This window comes from Coenobita brevimanus, chromosome 41, assembly GCF_032717465.1.
Source record: "Coenobita brevimanus isolate Jiangsu-jjx chromosome 41, ASM3271746v2, whole genome shotgun sequence".
In the NCBI taxonomy this organism is placed as follows: Eukaryota; Metazoa; Arthropoda; class Malacostraca; order Decapoda; family Coenobitidae; genus Coenobita; species Coenobita brevimanus.
Genome location: NC_136994.1, coordinates 15,032,522 through 15,054,453, shown reverse-complemented (window position 1 = coordinate 15,054,453; position 21,932 = coordinate 15,032,522). Strand labels below are relative to the sequence as shown.

General features: G+C 42.9%; 1 protein-coding gene across 1 annotated transcript in view; it reads right to left on the bottom strand.

The window, feature by feature from the left end:
• The window catches only part of Itpr (Inositol 1,4,5,-trisphosphate receptor), a 365,063-nt gene that overhangs the window by 184,208 nt on the left and 158,923 nt on the right, over positions 1–21,932 (bottom strand). The window contains exons 12-18 of the mRNA XM_080270492.1: positions 19,462–19,615; positions 13,399–13,563; positions 12,915–13,115; positions 12,241–12,341; positions 11,510–11,615; positions 10,537–10,730; positions 10,057–10,212 (exon numbers count right to left, since the gene is read on the bottom strand). Of these exons, the coding sequence (XP_080126618.1) occupies positions 10,057–10,212; positions 10,537–10,730; positions 11,510–11,615; positions 12,241–12,341; positions 12,915–13,115; positions 13,399–13,563; positions 19,462–19,615 (1,077 nt within the window). The remainder of the gene's footprint in view (positions 1–10,056; positions 10,213–10,536; positions 10,731–11,509; positions 11,616–12,240; positions 12,342–12,914; positions 13,116–13,398; positions 13,564–19,461; positions 19,616–21,932) is intronic.

Sequence of the window (21,932 nt, the reverse complement as noted above, 5' to 3'; positions counted from 1 at the left end):
ATAAAGAATAAGCTGAGAAACAATATACAGTAACTCAACAGACTGAAGAGGTTAAGAGATGCACCTCTGCTTCAAAACATATATCACTTCAGTCATATCTTTTAAATTTTAGTTTTGCTACTTTCAGGAGCTTCAATTCGGCTTAGGCAAAGTTTTTCAAACTGGAGTTATTATGTATAACCTCCATTAGCTCCATAGCAAGACATCCCCCCTACACTGAACAAAGTCACACGGTGCAGGTAGCAGAAGAATAAAATTAAAATCTGATCATTGTACTGACAAGGTAATTAATACTTTAAGGAAGGCTGAGATACCTAAGTGGTTAATTCTACTACAGCCAGAAATTTTTATCAAACTGAAAGAAGCACCCTGACCCTAAGGGGTTAAAACATGACATAAATGGTGAGTAAATGTCACTGAAATCTTACTAAAGCTAAGGAAAATATTTACTGTTTACAAGTTAATACTGGGATCCTATTTATACTATACTACACTACAGTTCTGCATTAAAGCTGAAGAACACTAGAGCATATAAATAGATGATTAGTCAGAGTTAAGCTTTAACCTATGAGAAAGCTTCTACATCCTAGCAAAATTCTCAAATTCTGTACTGATCGTTACTCCAATGTACATTTTCAACTATCTTTCTACTGTAATTTTGAAACCATCCATCCATCCATCATCCAATCCTACATTGCCCCATGAGGAGCATAGGAGCCTGGGGCTAGGCAGTTGGTCCTGACATTTAAGATGAGAAACAATACAGTATATTTTATATGGGAAACAATGTATCCATGTTGGTTCAGTCCAGGCTCAGTGGCCATAGTACTGACATATGGGAAGAGACTTTTGCCCAAGTCAGAAATATGCAAAGATACAGTAGAAGAGTGAGAGATGGAGAGAGATTCATATATACATATATACCCGGGTATATATGTATATATGAATATCATATACAGTATATATATATATATATATATATATATATATATATATATATATACAGTAGATGCTCGATTTAATGAACTCCAATGTAGCAGAAGCCCGGGATAATGGAATTATTTTTTTCAGGAATTTTTGACCTATTTATAGGAAAATTTCCATTAAATCAAGCATAATTCCATTAAGGAAATTCCATACTTAATACACCCACACCCTGATATCTGGCAGTGTTGTGTATCAATGGCAGTGTTCGGTCAGCGAGTATTTTGGATATCGAAGCAATTTTCCCCATACGATTCCGCAGAAATGCCAGAGATGCATTCCAGACCCAAACCCAAACTCTCATATACCTTACCATACTCAATCAGTAAAGACTGATAAAGAAACACCTCAAAAACAATACTACTGCTAAAAAAGGGCACATCAAACATCACATGCAGGAGGGCAGGGAGGTGGGACGTGTGGTGCTAAGATGCTTCAGGACAACTAAACAGCCAGGCAGGCAGCTGGCAATGTGCCAAATGGGGGTGGGGGGGAGGGGGTGGGGAGGGAGACAAGCAGCAGAGGTGGGGGAGGGCAGAGGGATGGGGAGGGAGCCAAGCAGGGGTGAGGGAGGGTGGAGGGATGGGAAGGGAGCCAAGCAGGGGTGAGGGAGGGTGGAGGGATGGGGAGGGAGCCAAGCAGGGGTGGGGGAGGGTGGAGGGATGGGGAGGGAGCCAAGCAGGGGTGAGGGAGGGTGGAGGGATGGGGAGGGAGACAAGCAGGGGTGGGGGAGGGTGGAGGGATGGGGAGGGAGCCAAGCAGTGGTGGGGGAGGGTGGAGGGATGGGGAGGGAGCCAAGCAGGGGTGGGGGGGGTGGAGGGATGGGGAGGAAGACAAGCAGGGGTGGGGGAGGGTGGAGGAATGGGGAGAGAGACAAGCAGGGGTGGGGGAGGGAGACAAGTGGGAGTGGGGATGGGTGGGGGGGGGGGCAGAGAAGGAGACAAGAAAGCTAAACAGCCTACTATCCCCCTTCCAGTCTCATTCACCCACTCACTCTCACTCACTCACTCACCACACTCACTAACTCACTCACCACTCTCACTCACTCATTCACTCACCACACTCACTCATTCACTCACCACTCTCACTCACTCATTCACACACCAACCTCACTCTCACACACAGACACAGACACAGACACAGACACAGATACATGGGAGACAAGTGGGGATGGGGGGGGATGGGGGGATGGAGAGGGAGACAACCAGGGGTGGGGGAGGGCAGGGGGACAGGGAGGGAGATATGCCTGGCAGTGCTGAGTGTGGTGGGGGATGGAGGAGGGATAAGGGGGGGAGGGAGAAGACAGGGGATGGAAGGAGGATGGGAGAACTGGAAGTGCCTCATTTAAAATCTTGGAAGAGGTGGGGTGTCAGACTGAAGAGGCAGGGTGTCAGACTATCAAGGTGATGGACATTCAAACTGTTCAGATTGAGGGAATGTTCCCCTATTTCTTGTGTTCGGTCTTACAAAGGACCAGTTATCGATGCGGTGGATAACGGGGTATGGGTGTAATGCATTTCTGGGGTATTAATTGTGAGTTCAGGCTGCTGTGTGTAGCACTGAAAGTTAGCATAGTCTGCCAGGCTTGGGTTGGCTTCAAGGATTAAGCAGAAAATAGTTCATTATACCAGAAAATTACATTGAGCCTTAGTTATGGAACTTGATTTAGCGGAAAATTTGAGATAACAGAATGGGGGTTGGCTGAATTAGTTCGTTAAACCGAGCACCGACAATATGCATATAGTGTATATATATATATAGTTTTGCAAGATGCAGAGTAGAGTTGGCGCAGATGCGAAGTGATTCAGCAAAAATGTTAAGGAAACAGCACACAACACTCCACAGAATAGAATTTCACAATATCAACAGCAGCTTTAGATTAGACCAGTCACTAGGTTTTGTACATGTCACAACAAGATATTAAGTCATGTATTATACAGATGAAGCCTTAGGCCCCCTGCAGGAAAAGGCTCTCATCACCCATCAGCTTGAATAAGTGACTCTCATCATCAGCATCACATACTGAGTCATCAAAGAACTCATACCAAATCTACACGATACATATTTTTGTCAAAAGTTACTTTATTTCTTTATACAGTATGCTATACTCCTGCTCTACATTCCTGGTAACACTTATTAGTATGCAGTAGTTGCAATCCTAGGCTCATCTGGATATGAGACCAGTGGACTGCAGGAAACCAGCAACTTCACCTAGGCACTCCTAAAGATCTTTTGCTATGGTTATATTGAAAAATGGTCTATGTTGCTATAGTGAGCTGCATCCAATGAACAGCTGTGTTGTGGTGGCAATGTGGATGGGCCAGCATTATGGTGGGGCCACTGTGGATTGTTTGAAATGTATTTTGAGCTGGTACTGTAGCATGGACGGATTGATGGCTACATCAAAGCCTGGTTAGGTGCATTCAAGTCCCAGTGAGATGGGTTGTTTCTGAGGGGCAGATATCTGGTGGCGATTCATGAAGGATGCTATATGGCTCAAGGTTTTGGATGGCTGTGGTGGCTACTTGTTTATGTAAGTATTTGTGAAGTGTTGCACTTTATGGTGGAGGAGGGATGCTATTAAGGTGTTTTATGAACTGCTCAAAGAATGTTCAATTTTTGGTTCATTGTGTGTGTGTGTGTGTGTGTGTGTGTGTGTGTATGTGTGTGTGTGTGTGTGTGTGTGTGTGTGTATGTGTGTGTGTGTGTGTATTTACCTATTTGCATTTACCTATTTGTAGTATACAGGAATTGAGCAATGCTCGTGTTGTCCTGTCTCCATATCCACATTTATCAAGTGTGTGTGTGTGTGTGTGTGTGTGTGTGTGTGTGTGTGTGTGAGGGGAGGGCAATGCAACATGAAGTTACACAGGGGGGACGGATCTTGAGCTGAAGCGATGAGAGGGACACCTTCTTGATGCAGCACTGATGTATCTGGATGGAGCACCTGCCCGGATGCACAAACGTCCCTCAACTCCCCACCACTTTTCAAGGATGGTGGGCTGCAGCATCAGCACAAAGGGACGCTCCCAGAGTACGCTTTTTTTTTTTTAGAAAATAATTTTGTTGTTACACCTGATAAAATGTAACTGTGGCTTCTTGGTCAACTTAAGCACCATATGTATAAAATGCTTAAATATACTGTATGGTGTGCTCAATGTGGAACAGTTATATGGTGGATAAGGAGGGGGGTGGGGTGCACTTGTATAAATAAGCCAAGTATAAAAAATGCTACCATGTGAAGGCATCCCTCCCTATCCCCCAAAAGAAGGATGGTGCACTTCAGGAAAAGGGTAACTGCAGCCTGCAGTCCACTTGGTTTGTATACAGATGAACCAGGTACCAGTGCACAACAAAAAGTATACTGAGCAGCTCAATATACTTGAACTGTTGCAACTGAACAAAAATGGCCCTGCAAATGAAACTACCCTTGGGTGCCAAGTAAAGTTAATCCATCCGTATGGCACCACTCACCCTACCACAGAAACTCAGGTCTAGTGAAGTTAGCAGAGATGAAATAACCTCACACACCATCATGTGGAAAATTACAAAAGATCCATGGCAGAAGTTGTGACTCAAAAGCTGCAGAGCAGTTATAGTTCACAAACCACATTTAACTACTTCAGTATCATGGTGCCCAGTGTAACTGATGCCTACTGCTCTTTTCATATCAGTCAGCTTAAGACAGAACCATCATACTGAAGAGATTGGAGACACTTTCCAAAAATCCTTTCAGTATCAAGATTATTCTACCCTTTTGCTCTTGCTGCCACCAAATTGTTTCATTCACCTGAAGGGAAGACCCTCCATCTAAAGGAGTCAATATGGTACAGGTACTCTTAGAATGGGTTTCCCTACACCTGGTTTAATATCTACACAAAGCTTGGTAAGACTGATTCTCAAAGTAAATTGGACTGATGATTCTGCCAGCTCATGCCTCAGAAATCTCTGAAGCTGGGTAGTTTAGCAGCAAACTTTCTTGTCACAGAACACTAATCATTTATACCAGAAATGTAAGGTGTCAGCACACTCCTGGTCACACACTGCGTTATGGCCATGCACAATACAGCCAGTGCCATGCAATAAACTCCAGACTAGTAGTACAGTAGTTAAGTAAACAAACGTGTCTGTGTCATTACCAACGCAGCGGTTTTGTCCTGGGAGGCAAAATTATTGATAAGTTGTGTTATTGTTGGGTAGGTGACACACTCACCACACACCTCTGCTGCAACATGGTTCCCTAGCTAGTTGGTGAGCGTATGTTGTTTCTACCCAGGTCTACACAGCCAGGTATTATCACCAGCCAAAGTTTGCCAACATTCCCTGGCCAGCAATGTATCTTGTCTTCCATATTCTCATTCCTTCCAAATGTTAGAGAGTATCTTTCCTTCTCATACTCTTATGAAGTATGCTTCATACTGCTACCACATAAAAAACATATAACACCTTTAATTACCACAGATGGCAAGGAAATGTTAACAAACTTTTGATTATAATAGTACAGCCATAGTCATAAAAGGCATTCTTCATACTGCACTATATGATACTTTACTATTGCAAGTACAGTTCTCTAACATATGAGTGTTATCTGACTCTAATATTCAAACTTACAAACACTGCTGGATGCAATTACATAGAGCAACTGATCAATACTATGCATCTGTGCAACAATTATCTAAGTACAGTACTAAGGGCCATATACTTGTGCAATTAGTAGGCTCCCAACACCCATTCCTTAACAAAATATTCCTGTGTGTTATATCATAATTCTCTTGTATTTTACTTATGCATATCAAGCTGATTTTCTAGTAACAGCTGCAATCACACACTCATCTGAACATAAACCCAATGGACTGCAGGCTGAAGTTATCTTTCTCCTGCAGTCCATTCTCTTCCTTTGGGGAGATAAGGAGGGAACTGAAGGACGTTTGTATAAACAGGTAGTGAAGCTACCTGGTCATGTCAGTGCCACCACATAAAGGTGTCCCTCTCCATATATAACATACAAGAGAAAAGTAAGAGTCATAAAAGAAATAAAACACTAGGGCAGAGGTGCAAGGGAGGCTCCTAAACCCACAATGCAGTAATATGGCTCTAGATCTTACCCATTACAGCCAACGTCATCAGCCTCATCATTCCATCTGACATCATTACTGGGACACTCCTACATATTCTAACATAATATTTAACACCCAAGCACTGCAAAGCTGATAATACTATACTATCTTCCAGAACTGCAATGCTCTTCATCTCCATACAAACAAATCCTCTTCCATGCAAATGCTCTGATCCACACTATAGCTACTTCACTGCTAAGAATCTAAATGTAAACAGAGATTTGATTATTTCTATTAAGGTGCCTTACTGATAGGGAGATATTTCTTTCCATATAATGGGTCAGCTGTACGCTTATGTTCTGCTTGTTGATACATAATACTCTATGGTAGTAAAATGGAAAGACAACCTGCACCAATAAGAGTATACATTACTGAAATTAGAATATTAAGGTAAAATGTGATTCCTTACTAAAAGAGGCAGATTATCAAGTACAAAACTATAAAGATGTATTCATGAGGTGTTCCATTAGGACTGGCTAAGATGGTTCAGCACTGGGGTGAGAATGTACTGTATGAGAATAACAGGGTGAAGCCCTGGCCAAATCTGAACATGTTATGGGACATCTGTTGTGGTTAGACAAAGCATAATATGGGGTGAGAGTGCGATAGAGGACCTCACGATTACAGAAACTGCCTCTGAGAGGATGGGACATTGGAATATGTAGCTTTGAGGATGGCCACACAGTGAACAAGGCTGATCAAATTATGTATAAATATGGATTTTTAAAATGTATGTGCTACAGCTGTAAATTTATGAGGTGCTTATATCATCTACTGAGCTGCTGTACACTTTGGTATGTTTTAAAAATATAGTTGTCATAAAAATGCCTATGATCACTCTGCCATGAAAATCACTACAGGTGAGTAAATACACTGCCTCAGCAGGTGACTGAACCATTATACTGGCAACTTATCTGAAGATATCTGATCTCTGTTTACCAGAGAGTCTCTTCTATAGGCTTAGCATTCTCTAGACATTGTACACTGTTTCTGGCAACTAAACCTGATGTTAAGCATTCCATACGTCCCCAAATCATCACTCATTCATCACAACACTGTCACCTTCATTACCAACATCACTATCTCATCTCTGTTTCCAGTCACATGAAGTGATTTGGATCCATTTAGGAAGGGGAAGATAAAATGGTATTTGCACCTGTTACTAGCTACGGACAATGCACTCAGTGAAATGGGCCACATACGTAATTAATTCACAAATTAATAATAACATTATGAAAAATGAGAATGATCATCAGCCTCACTTTCTTATGTACAAAGGTGTACACACACACACACACACACACACACACACACATGCAAGGGCAATTGATGTGCTACAGGAGAGAGATAGCTGGGTGGGTTGTATTTATTTAATTGTGATATACATGAAATGAGCTATGCTCATGGGGTCCCGTCTGCTTGTCTCAGCAAGTCAAATATTGCTTTGAACTCGTTTAAGTTTTTGGACTGGACGAACTCTTTGTGTACATACTTAGATCTGGAGAAAACCTCCGACAAGGTACCTCATAGGCAACTAAAATGGAAACTGAAGCACATACAAGGACTGAAAGGAACCTCTTGGAGTGGATGAGAGACTTCATGAGAGACCGACAATGATGGTAATAAAGGACAAGATGTCAGGGGGAGGGAAGTAACATGTGGAGTCCCGCAGGGCTCGATGCTGGTGCCCGTAATGTTCCTGATTTACGTAAATGATATGGTGGATGGAATGAACAGTTGTGCACACCATTTGCAGACAATGCAAAGATCATGAGGAGAATAGAAGTTGAAGAGGATTGTAAAATGCTGCAGGATGATCTGGACAGGATTTATGAGTGGAGCCAAGTATGGGCAATGAAATTCTATTGGGGGGGGAAGGCAAAAAACTGGAAATGGGTAAAAGTACAAAGAGGCCATCACTGACATACTCAATGGGAAAGGAAAAAATCACAATAGCGAGAGGAGAGAAGGACCTGGGAGTGTTGGTCCAGGATAACTTGTCACCCAAAAAACACATTAACAAGACTGTCAGAGAGAGATATAAGCTCTTGACAAACATAAGAGTGGCATTTCAATACATGGATGGGGAGATGATGAAAAAATTAACAGTGGTTATGATCTGCCTCAGGTTGGAAAATGCGGCAGCAGTGTGGTCCTCACACAAAAAGAAAGATACAGTAATCCCTGTGAGACCCGGACGCCCAAGTCTCAGACACCCCAAGTCCCGGACATTTTGGGCTCGGGGTCCTCAGACACACAGACATTCACAGACACAGACACAGACACACACATTTTCAACCCTATTTTGAATCTGCCACGCGGTGAAGAGCAGCTGTTTTGGCGCGTAGTTTCAACAACGTCCACTAGAGCGACCCTTCATCCTCCCCAGTTCCCGCCTACCTACCATCATGACTGCACACTCTTCGCCATGGTTCCCCACTTGCTCATTTTTGTAAATAAACAGTAAATAAACTGCAATACCTCACCACTAGACCACATGGGAATGTACAGAAATTAGAATTCAGAGTGCAAAGGATTAAGTGCAGAGTGCAACATGCCAGGGTGGCGCAAGTAAGAACAGAATGTGCAGTGTTAAACAATTATAATTCACAGTGCAAAGGAAGTGCAGCACAACAATGGATTACTGTACGTGCTCCAAGTGCACTTTCACCACTCTCACAGCCTTAGAGGAGGCAGGTTAATTTTCGTGACGGATACGGACGTGTCATTAGTACCCTATACATTGCTAAATATTTTCCATATTCACTTCTAACTTCTCATTCTCTGGTTCCTTTTCATTTATTTCATAGTTTCTGTCCCTTATTTGTGTGTATAGGGTCTTAAATAGGTGCTATGCATGTCCAGTAGGGAGATATTTAGGTGGCTTTCAAAGTTAGATTGGGATGGGGTCTATAAGTACCTGTCCAGAGGCATTTTTCCCAAGTCCCAGGCAAAACCAAGTCCTAGACATGCCTTAGACTCTATTACATTGGATCTTGGAGGGATTACTGTATACTGTAAAGAAGATCGACAGAATACAAAGAGCAGCAACCAACACGGTCCCTAGCCTGACAGATCTATTGTACAAAGAAAGACTAGAAATGCTGGGTCTGCCTTCTTTGGAAGAAAGATGAGAGAGGGCCAACATGACTGCAATGTTCATGGCCATGATGGGAGAAGACAAAACTGACAGAGAAGATCTGTTCGTATGGGATGGGGAAGCAACGAGAGGACATGGAAAGAAACTGAAAAAGACAAGTTGCCTGAAGGATATCAGGAAATACAGTTTTCCATACAAACGTACCGACCTGTGGAATAGCCTGGACAAAGAGATCGTCCAGTCCAAAAAATTAAATGAGTTTAAAGTCGTGGCTCAGTGGATTAGAGCGCTTCGCTCTGACCGAAGGGTTGGAGGATTGAATCCACCCAAGGGTCATTGGTAGACGCAAAGAAGGGCATCCGGTCATAAAATGCTACATGCTCCAGTCCAAAAGTCCTCTACCCAGGAGCAACGCCTTAGCTCTTCGGGGATACCTGGCATTATATTTATATATATATATATATATAAAAATAAAAAAAAAAAAAAAAAAAAAAAAAAAAAAAAAAAAAAAAAAAGCATAGTTTGACTGGTTGGGACACGGACACGGGACCCCACGAGCATAGCTCATTTCCTGTACAATGTATCGCAACTAGGTAAATAACACACACACACACACACACACACAATTCACTATCCATCCATCATCCAATCCTATATTGCCCCATGAGGAGCACAGGAGCCCAGGGCTAGGCAAGATGGTCCTGACATTTAAAATGAGAGTGGCACACAATTCACTCATACAAAAATCCACATACATATACAGTACATACATTTCTCAAAGATGCATACAAACACACACACACTACACTAGAAAACCCCCTACACTACACATGAACAAAAGCATGAATGACTCACTCTGAGATGGTCATGCGTGACTGTATCTCGGACCAGAGACGCGCATACTTGACCGGAGTAACCATTTCCTGGGGCTCACAGTCCACATGCATGTGTAGCATCAGGCGGCAGAAGGCGGCACGCAAATCGTAAGAAAGAGATTCTTCCTCCATGCACCTGGGAGTAAAATAAGGTCATGTTTTAAAAAATAATAATAAAAATAAACAATGATAACAAAAAACTACTGTACTTGTACTTTTTCTTTATATGAAAAAGCTGGGTGAGACTAGGTTAAAAAGAAAGAAACAAAGAAAGAAAAAAAAACTACTGCTGCTGTTACAACTACAGTGTACTTCAACTTTCCTCGTCTTTGCATTAGAAAGAGAGAGAGAGATTTTTACAACTACTGTACTTCTATTTCTATATTCTTTACATGAGAGAGATTGTTCTATGTGCTTATATTATCATTTTCTTTATATGAAAAGAGAGAGAGAGACTAACTTGAGCATGAGGTTAATCTTGAGCAGTGGTGATAGTGGCCTGATGGCAAGGTACTGCCGGTCAAGGCACATATTGGAGAAGAGGTCCAGCATGTGCCGGTAGTACTCTAGGATCAGCCGGTCCTGATTCCCACCCCCATCAGGGTCGGACACGCTCTCTGCATGGGCGGCCAGCTCCACGATGGACTTTGATGACTGCAAGGGAAATCATCATCATCATCATCATCATCATCATGAATGAGGATGGGTCCAGAGAACCAGAAAGAATTTGACAGAATGATATAATAACCCAAACTTGCTCAGCTGCAAGGGCCACATTTGCATTTATTCACCATTCAAGTTCCCACAATCCTGGCTCCACCTGATAGAGGAAGAGACTGAGTATTTCTTACAATGCAAAAAAGGAAGAAACAAATGTTGGAAAGCTTGCAAGAAATTGTTCTTTCTATCAAAACAGATGGTAATCAAAATCAGTAGAATGCTTCGTAAAATGGACCATAGCCATCTATTACTTAGTTTCCAAAGTTTCTCTTAGGCCCCTGAAAATACTCTGCATACAACAAAAATAAAATACATCACTTGATTCACAAGGTTAACTGTCAAACTGCTGCTACTGTTACAGTGACTTCAGGTTCATCGAAACATGAACCCAGTGGAAAGCAGGAAACTGGCCACTTCAAATGAGATCTCCCAGATCTACACTGACGGATTATCTGTGTTGTGACAGTGTGGTGCAAGAGGTGGAGTATGTCTCTTGTGGTATGACAACTGCATTACAGAGTCATATAGAGAAGAATTGCGTGTGTGTTATGACTCCTTTACCTTAACTTGGCCATGATTTTCATGCTTTTGCAGCTAATTTTTGGTAGCTCAGTGACTGAATAAGGGAATGAGTCTATATGCCCTCCATAACAATTCTTTGTGACTAAACAGTGATGGCAACTTTAGATCAAGTAAGAGTAAAAAGTGTATACCTGTCCATTGTTCCATGTGAGCACCACCTCCTCGTCCCTTTCGATAGCCACCATGGGGCATGACCCATCCACATCAACTTCCACCTCCATGTCTACCTCCACCAGCCTGCATCACAAACACACAAGTCAGTTGTAACACATAACTTACATTAACAATGATCTGAACTATCTGTCTATCTATCATCCAATCCTTTTTTGCCCCAGAAGTGAAGCTAACCAGCCTTGCTTACCCATTAGTGGCATTATGTGAGTAAAAAACTCCAACCATCCCTCAGATATATGCCCCTAAGGGCCTCATCTGGCTGGAACACTCTTAGTCACTAGACCACTAGGCTTCTTTCCAAAAAAAAAAAAAAAAGGCCATCCATCTATCACTCAATCTCTTGTTGCCTCATCAGAAGTGTAGTGCTTAGGGTCTTCAGTTCAGACAAGAGTGCCGAGGGCCACTACTCAGTTAGACATATAAGGCGAACAATCTTAGACAACTGATTCTTACATATCTTCTGCATCATTCAAACTCTACTTCCCACCAAATAATAGGGTGGGTCACATTAAAACACAAGAAAGATAATGCAAAAAAAATAAGGGAACTACAGTACTACCAAAGTATCGACAAAAATGTGCCACAAAATCATTTACATAACATTCAAGCCTCAGACATTATGAGTAAGTAAACTGTTTACAAAACATACAGAGATACAATCAACATTTCACTTCAGTGTTAGCCTGACCTGGTCTCAATTAGAATATCCTTATTCTTCTCACTAAATACACTCTTACAGATGAGTTCTTGAGTGCGTGGAATGGCCTGGTTGTTGGAGATGCACAACACCTGCAAACAAAGTTAATAAGGTGGTTGATCCATTGTGACAAGTGGATAAGCTGGGTAAGAAGGACACACAGGACAGAGCTTCACTATTTTCTTTTTCTTTTAATATTTCAGAACACACAGAACCAATCTCTCTGAAGATGGGTTCTGTGTAGCCTGACACATCTAAGCGAAAATGTACAACATAAGCTATATCCTGTATATTCTTCCTATTAAACCGAACACAAAGGTCAACCATCCTAGATCTTCAGTCAAAATTTTAAATTGTAAAGCATAGTGGAAAATAAAATTAATTCATGTAACAGTATATGAAATATTAAGAAATATGCCTATTCTTTAGTTTCATTAACAAAATCCTTGAATCACACTACTTGAGAAATCATTATGAATCATCATTATTATTATTACCCATTGTTTAGCTGAACATAGCTGAATAAATCCAGAAACAGAAAAGAAAATGAGTAACAATATACAGTATAGATGTATGCAAATTTTTCTTTGCTGGACACATTGCTTATGAAACTTATGAGTGCCCACTGAAAAGAGAACACATCCAATCTCTCTCTCTCTCCTAACCTTTAGATAATCGAGGAATCGCCAGTCCCACTTGTGCATGTTCTTCCGTACGAGGCCAACAAATGTCTCTATCTCAGTGGCGGTGATATGTATCTCCAGAAGCTTTCGGTTGTTATGTAGCAGTGCTGTGATTGTTTCCTCGGCCAGAATGTCAATGCCGATCTGCTTCTGCATGAACCCAAAATGCTGTGCAATGTTTTCCTGCAGAAGATGGGAGGAGACCATAAATTCTACTTGCAATTTATTTCATAACTTGATAACAAAGCTAAGTTGCTATTTTAGTTACACAGCACAGTATGCATTGCAGTGCTGTTATCATCACTATCATCATCAACATCCAAAATCATCATCATTCACATTATATCATCATCATCACCACTACCACCACCACCACCATCATAATCATCAGCACCACCATATTACCACCCACAATCATCATCAACCATCAGTTATCACCACCAACACACACAGCCTAAAGTCGCACCTGATTCTTGCGGTAGCCCTGCTGAGCGAGACGAAGGAGGCGGTAGCAGAGCCGGAAAATGGTCTTGTAAACGGCATGGCGAGGGTCGCTGAGCTCATCAATGCGCAGCAGTGGACCATCACCACCCTGGGTCTCCGTGAATGGTGCTTGCAGGATCTTAAATATCTGACATATGAGAAATATAGCATATTTAGTCCTTGTTTAACACTCTTCAATCTGGGTTATGTCCTCTTTCTCTTGATGGAATTAGAGTGTTGTATTCAGCTGAGGAATGACCTCTTGTATTACAGGGCTTTGTATCTAACCCCTCACATAAGATGAATAAAACTGTCAGGAAAGCAAGATCACAATCAAAAAGCCACCCTGGACTAAAGTTAGAGTCAGGCCTGCTATTAGCAGGGGTTATGTACCAGAACACCCAGAGAATGCTGAATTCTGTGAATAGCCAAAACCAATCAGAGAAGAAACTGGTTTCTATGTTTTAGTTACTCCTATTACCTACAAACCCACTACAACACCTGTAAATGAATTTTATGGCACATTAATTCTTCTTAACAGGACAGTACAGGATGATACACAAGCCCTTCTGGGTACAGTGTACTATACTAATCATTTGATTATGATGACGAGAGTTTGCCGTGTGATTACCAGCGCATACCAATACAGGGTAACTGCACAGTTTAACTGTATAGAACAGTGTTTCTCACAGAAAACAACCAAAAAAATCACTTACAAACCACTAGCAACAGCTGATGCTGTGGGAAAAGCAGGAAATATCTTGAAAAAATTTCCCAGAAAATTCTGTGAATAATTGAATCTGCGAATAGCGAACCCACGAATGACAGGGGGTGACTGTATTTCACTATTAAGTTGCCAATGAATTAACATATTCTGCACATAAAGCTGCTAAAAACCCACTACAAAGATACTCTAGGTAGGAAATAAATAGTCATCCATACCTTTGGCCTCATAATTATGAACAGACACGTGTCTCATTTGGAACTTTAATTTAGGGTAGCATTTTGCCTGCACAAAGAAGGAGTGTGTATTGTTGTGAGTAAAAGATGGAAGAAGAACATGAGAGAGTATGGATCAGTTGGGTCAAGGATCGTGTGGGTAAGACTGAAAGTTGGAATACAAATGTCAGCGATTGTGTGTGTGTATGTGCCAATGCAAGATCATGCAAGCAGAGTGAGAGAAGAGTTCTGGACAAATGTGGAAGTGTGCAGGGAAAAGTTTGGAAGGAATGAGTGTTTTTGATCGGTGATATGAATGGTAAAGTAGGGAATGTGACGGTGGATGGAATAGTTGGTGTGTGGGGTGTGCCTGCTGAGATACATAAGAATGGCAGTGTGTTAGTGGACACTTGTGCCGGGAGGGGGCTGGTGATAGCCAATACCCTCTTCAGGCACAAAATGATCCACAGGTATACATGGCGAGTGATGAAAAGAGTGGGTGGTGAACTGAATGAAAGGAAGGCTATCTATCTATTGCCAGACACCTCAATCCCGTTTGGGGTGGCCACAAACAAATCGCCTCCATGTCGCCCTGTCCCTCGCCATTTCACTGCCCTGCTCCCAACTCACACCCCCCTCTCTCATATACCTCTCCACCCCATCCCTCCATCTAATCCTCGGCCTCCCCCTCCCTCTTCCCCCCTCCACCTCACTCACATACACTCTCTTCGTCAGTCTTTCACCCTCCATCCTCTCCACATGATTGATTATGTGTGTGGATGAAAGGATGCGAAGATGTGTAATAGATGCAAGAGCTTATAGAGGTTGGGGGAGTGGACTTTCTGACCACTTACTTGGTGGTGGCCAGTATCAAGATCCAAGCAAGATGGAGAAATAGAAGGGAAGGACGGGAAGAAGGTGTAGTTGCAAGGAGAGTGGAAAGGTTACAAGAGAATGAGAAAATGGCAGAATATAAGAAAGAAGTAGGGGAACGATTGGGTAAATATGAACTGGAGCAGATGGGAGACGTGGAAGGTGTGTGCAGGATATTCACAGAAGAAATATGTGCAGCATGTGATGTGGTGTGTGGGGTGAAGAGAAGACGAAGGGGGGTGCAAGGAACAGCGTGGTGGAATGACGAGGTGAGACAGGCTGTGGCACAAAAGAAAGCATACAATGAATGGATGAGAAATAGGGGCGTGGAAGAAGTTGAGAGGCGGAAGAGAGAGTTATATGTAGAAAGGAAGAGAGAGGTGAAAAGGTTAGTAAGAGAAAGTAAGAAGAGAGTGGATGAGGAATTTGTAAGGAATTTGAATGTAAAGTGGAGGGACTGTAAGAAAATATTCTGGATAGAGGTGAAGAAAGTAAGACAGGGTGGCAGTGAATTTAGCAGGGGAGTGAAAGATAAAAATGGTAGATTACTAGTGGAGAAGGGAGAAAAAGTGGGCAGATGGAGAGAACACTTTAAGGAATTGTTGAACATACAGGATGGATGGAATGAGAATGTAAGTGGCTGGGGAATGGCTGGGAGAAGGAGGGAGGTGGGAAGACAGGAAGAAATCAGTAGGAGAGAAGTTGTGGATGCAATGAAGAAAGTCAAATTGGGGAAAGCCCCAGGAATTGATGGAGTGTGTGGTAAAATGCTAAAGCATGGGTGAGAGATAGTAGTAGAATGGATGTGGAAAATGTGCAGACTGGTCTGGGAGGAAGGTAGAGTCCCAGAGGATTGGAAGTCAGGTATAATTATTCCCTTGTACAAAGGAAAAGGGGAAAATGAAGTGTGTGGTAATCATAGGGGCATTTGTCTTCTTAGTATAATAGGAAAAGTGTATGGTAGGATACTTATTGACAGAGTTAGGGAAAGAACAGAGGAATTAGTTGGAGAAGAAGAGGGAGGCTTTAGGAAGGGGAGAGGTTGTGTAGAACAGGTATTCGTTCTTAGATCTTTAGTGGAAAAGTTTCTAGAGAAGGGAAAGAAGTTGTATGCGGTTTTCAGGGATTTGGAGAAAGCACATGACAGGGTGGATAGACATGGACTGTGGAAAGTATTAAGAATATATGGAGGAAACGGGAAGTTGTTGAATGCTGTGAAGAGTATGTATGATGGTGCTAAGGCTGCAGTGCGTGTGGATGGTGAAGAGAGTAAATTTTTCTCTTTGACAGTTGGGTTGAAACAGGGATGTGTCATGTCTCCATTATTGTTCAATCTGTACATGGACGGGGTTATAAAAGAGGTACAAGGTAGGGCTGTGGATGTTGGAGTGGCCCTGGTGAGAGAGGGTAGTGTTTGGAAACTCCCTGTACTGTTGTTTGCATTTTTTTTTTTTTTTTTTTTTTTTAATGTGTACGACTCTGGCCATAGGCTTCTCAGCCTGCTTTCAAGGCCCAGTAGCCCTCCTACGTACCGCACACTTCTACATGTCACCACTTCGGCGTTAACACCCACATGCTAGGGCTGTCTCATAAAGGATTGGTGTATTGGTATTAGCGGAGGTATTTTTTACAACATGTCGGCGGGTCTTCTGGTAGATCAGTAAAGTATGATTTTTATGAAATTCAAATCCTTAAACTGTTCCCTGCCCCAGCAGGATTTGAACCCTGGTCCGTTAGGACTACAAGCCACCACTCTACCGATTGAATGAAGATGAAGGAGAGCTGCAAGGCTTGGTAGATGAGTTTGGGAGGGTGTGTAAGAAACGGAATCTAAAGGTGAATGCAGGGAAGAGTAAAGTGATGGTCTTTGAAAGAAGTGAAGTCAGTGAATGTACAGCGAGGTTGGATGGTGAGGAAATGGAAAATGTGAGTAAATTTAAGTACTTTTTTTTTTTTTTTTTTTTTTTTTTAAATGCGAGGAAGAAGGAACCAAAGGCCATGAGCCCGCAGTAACAGTTCCCTCCAAGAGAAAAACAAAATACAATAGAGAGCCAAATTCAAGATCCGATCGTTTTGAGATGCCTGGACACACTACGTTTGAAAGACTGGAGATCATAGGCAGCAGGAAATACAGACAGAGGGAGACAGTTCCAGAGCTGACCTGTTGCATAAATGAAAGACTGGGAGTAACGGTTAACTCTTGCATTAGAGAGTTGGACAGAAAAGGGATGAGAGTTTGCTGCCAGACGGGTGCTACGCGCCCGTCGTAGAGGTGGAGGAATGCAAGCAGACAGTTCAGAGGAGCAGTGACCATTAAAGTAGCGATAGAAAAGAGATAAAGATGCAACAGTGCGGCGAAGAGACAGAGGTTGAAGGGAGTCAGTAAGAGGAGGAGAGTTAATGAGACGAAAAGCCTTTGACTCCACCCTATTGAGAAGAGCTGTATGTGGGGAGCCTCCCCACACATGAGAGTTGTACTCCACACAGGGGCGGATAAAACCCCTGTATAGAGTCAACAATTGTGCAGGGGTAAAGAAAGAGTGGAGTCGGCTTAGCACACCCAATCTCTTGGAAGCAGATTTTACAAGAGATGTAATATGATCTTTCCAAAATAAGTCCCGAGTAAATGAAACCCCAAGCATGTTCAAGGATGATGCAGGATTAAGCTGAATATTATTAAACATTAGTGGGTATACCTGTGGAAGATTTTGTCGGGTTGATAGATGTAAGAACTGAGTCTTAGATGCATTAAAAACAACAAGATTATTTTTACCCCAGTCAGAGATATGAACCAAGTCAGACATTAGGTGTGCCATAGCCTCATCCCTTGTTTCTTGAAGTAACTGTTGAGAGGGCGTTGCGGGAACCGAATGGAAAGGTGAAGGGTGGAGTCATCAGCGTATGAGTGGATAGGGTTAGATGTACAGCTCAGAAGATCATTGATGAATAAAAGGAAGAGAGTTAGTGATAGGACAGAACCCTGAGGAACACCACTGTTGATAGATCTAGGAGAAGAACGATGGCCGTCTACAACAGCGGCTATAGAACGACCAGAAAGGAAGCTAGCGATGAAGGCACAGATAGAAGGATAGAAACCGTAGGAGGGCAGTTTGGAAATTAAAGATTTATGCCAGACTCGATCAAAAGCCTTTGAGATGTCAAGTGCAATGGCAAAGCTTTCGCCAAAGTCCCGAAAGGAGGATGACCAGGAGTCTGAAAGGTAGGTGAGAAGATCGCCAGTGGAGCGTCCCTGACGGAACCCATACTGACGATCGGAAAGAAGGTTGTGATAGGAAAGATGGAAGTTTGGAGGGTGAAGTGCTTGAACGGGTACAACAAGGAGGAAAGGTTGCTGGTTCCTTGAAAGCAGTGATAAGAAAAAGGGAAGTGAGCATGGAAGTGAAAAAATTACTACATGACAGTACTGTGATACCAACTCTAACGTATGGAAGTGAAGCTTGGACGTTGTTGGAAGGACACAAGTCAAGTGTGAGAGCAGTGGAAATGAGTTATTTAAGAGGACCCTGTGGAGTCACATGGAGAGACAGGCTGACAAATGGGGATATAAAGAAGCATTGTGGTGTGGATGTGGATGCGATAGGAAGCATTAGGAGGAACACACTGAAGTGGTTTGGCCATGTGGAGAGGATGGAGGGTGAGAGACAGATGAGGAGAGTGTACTGTATGTGAGTGAGGTGGAGTGGGGAAGAGGGAGGGGGAGGCCAAGGATGAGATGGAGGGATGGGGTGGAGAGGTATATGAGAGAGGGGGGTGTGAGTTGGGAGCAGGGCAGTGACATGGCGGGGGACAGGGCAATGTGGAGGCGATTTGTTTGCGGCCACCCAATATGGGATTGAAAAAAATGGGAGAAATGGAGTTCCCCCGAACTAAGCCCTGTATTGGACAATATAGCCCCGCTAGGGTTACAGGAGTGAGCTATCACTCCCAGCACGGCAGCCCGGGCGAGGCTCGAACTCGCAATCCCCCGATTACGAGTCCAGCGCGCTACCACCGTGCTACCGCGCTCCCCCCGTATGGGATTGAGGTGTCTGGCAATAGATAGATAGAGAGACATTCTTGACTTGAAGTGTTGACTGACAGGGCACTTTTAAGCAGGAAAGAGTAGAGAAAAGTGGCACCATTACAAAAATATTGTTAACAGGTTTTCATTATGTGACTGTATATTGGACACTGTAGAACAGTGATGTGATGAGAAAATGAAATGTTACAGTACCTGCTTGAGGATGCTCTGTTCTCTAAGTAACTTCTGTCGGTCCCTGTTGGGGTTGGAGACCTCAAGCGCTAGTGCTAGGGGCTCACTCTTGTTCTGCTCGTGTTCTTTCTCTGCCGTGAAGTACACCAGGTCCAGCAACAATAGCGTCAGTGATCTGAAACAATAACAGTAATAGTAGTTGTAGCAGTTGGAACCCATCTCATCTGAACATGAGCCTGGTGGACTGCAGGTGGAGGATGTTCTTTGGTTGCAGTCCACTATCTTCCTTTGGGGGATAGGAAGGAAGCTGAACAATATCTGTATAAGTGGGCAGCTATCTATCTATCTATCTATCTATTGCCAGACGCCTCAATCCCGTTTGGGGTGGCCACAAACAAATCGCCTCCAAGTCGCCCTGTCCCCCACCATTTCACTGCCCTGCTCCCAACTCACACCCCCCTCTCTCATATACCTCTCCACCCCATCCCTCCATCTCATCCTCGGTCTCCCCCTCCCTCTTACCCCATCCACCTCACTCACATACACTCTCTTCGTCAGTCTTTCACCCTCCATCCTCTCCACGTGGCCAAACCACCTCAGTGTGTTTCTCATAACGCTTCCTATCACATCTACATCCACACCACAACGCTCCTTTATATCTTCATTCGTCAGCCTGTCTCTCCACGTGACTCCACAGGCTCCTCTTAAATAACTCATTTCCACTGCTCTCACTCTTGACTTGTGTCCTTCCAACAATGTCCAAGCTTCACTTCCGTACGTTAGAGTTGGTATCACAATACTGTCATGTAGTAACTTTTTCACTTCCATGCTCACTTCCATGTTTCTTATCACTGCTTTCAAAGAACCAGCAACCTTTCTTCCCTGCTGTACCCTTTCAAGCACTTCACCCTCCAAACCTCCATCCTTACTCATCACACTACCCAAGTACTTAAACGTACTCACATTTTCCAATTCCTCACCATCCAACCTCGCTGTACATTCACTAACCTCACCTCTCTCAAAGACCATCACTTTACTTTTCCCTACATTCACCTTTAGATTCCGTTTGTTACACACTCTCCCAAACTCATCCACCAAGCCTTGCAGCTCCCCTTCGTCTTCACTCAACAACACAGTATCATCTGCAAACAACAGTACAGGGAGTTTCCAAACACTATCCTCTCTCACCAGGGCCACTCCAACATCCACTACTCTACCTTGTACCTCTTTTATTACCCCATCCATGTACAGATTGAACAACCATGGAGACATGACACATCCCTGTTTCAAACCAACTTTCAAAGAGAAAAATTCACTTAGTTCACCATCCACACGCACTGCAGCCTTCGCACCATCGTACATACTCTTCACAGCATTCAACAACTTCCCATCTACTCCATATATTCTTAACACTTTCCACAATCCTTGTCTATCCACCCTGTCATATGCTTTCTCCAAATCCATGAAAGCCGCATACAACTTCTTTCCCTTCTCTAGAAACTTTTCCACTAAAGATCTAAGAATGAATATCTGATCTACACAACCTCTTCCCATCCTAAAGCCTCCCTGTTCTTCTCCAACTAATTTCTCTGTTCTTTCTCTAACTCTGTCTATAAGTATCCTACCATACACTTTTCCTATTATAGTAAGAAGACAAATACCCCTATGATTACCACACACTTCTTTTTCCCCTTTTCCTTTGTACAAGGGAATAATTATACCTGACTTCCAATCCTCCGGGACTCTACCTTCCTCCCAGGCCAATCTGCACATCTTCCACATCCATTCTACTACTATCTCTCCCCCATGCTTCAGCATTTCACCACACACTCCATCAATTCCTGGTGCTTTCCCCGTTTTAATTTTCTTCATTGCTTCCACAACTTCTATCCTACTGATTTCTTCCTGTCTTCTCACCTCCCTCCTTCTCCCAGCCATTCCCCAGCCACTTATACTCGCATTACTTCCATCCTCTACGTTCAACAATTCCTTAAAGTGTTCTCTCCATCTGTTCACTTTTTCTCCCTTCTCCACTAGTAATCTACCACTTTTATCTTTCACTCCCCTGCTTACTTCACTTCCACCCTGTCTTACTCTTTTCACTTCTCTCCAGAACATTTTCTTACAGTCCCTCCAGCTAAACCTGGTTATATTAGTGTCACCACAAGCTATCCTCTCCAGCAATGAAACAAAAACAGGAACCTGGCAACAAGATTCATTCTTTTGTAGTTAATGTCATTAGCTGACTAACAGAATGAGACAACATTACAGCTCTACATCACTTCCACGCATTTATAACTAGCACCACATTCTATAATTCATCAACCATGCTGGGCAGCGATATCTGTCCCTTTGAAGACTACAGTATTTCCCATAGGGAACTGGCAAAGTAAGACAACACTAAAGGCTCCACATCCTCTCCACAGCACTTCTATGAGTTTCAAGATACAAGACAGCAATTTTAGGCCAAGTTAAACTGGACAGAGTACTTG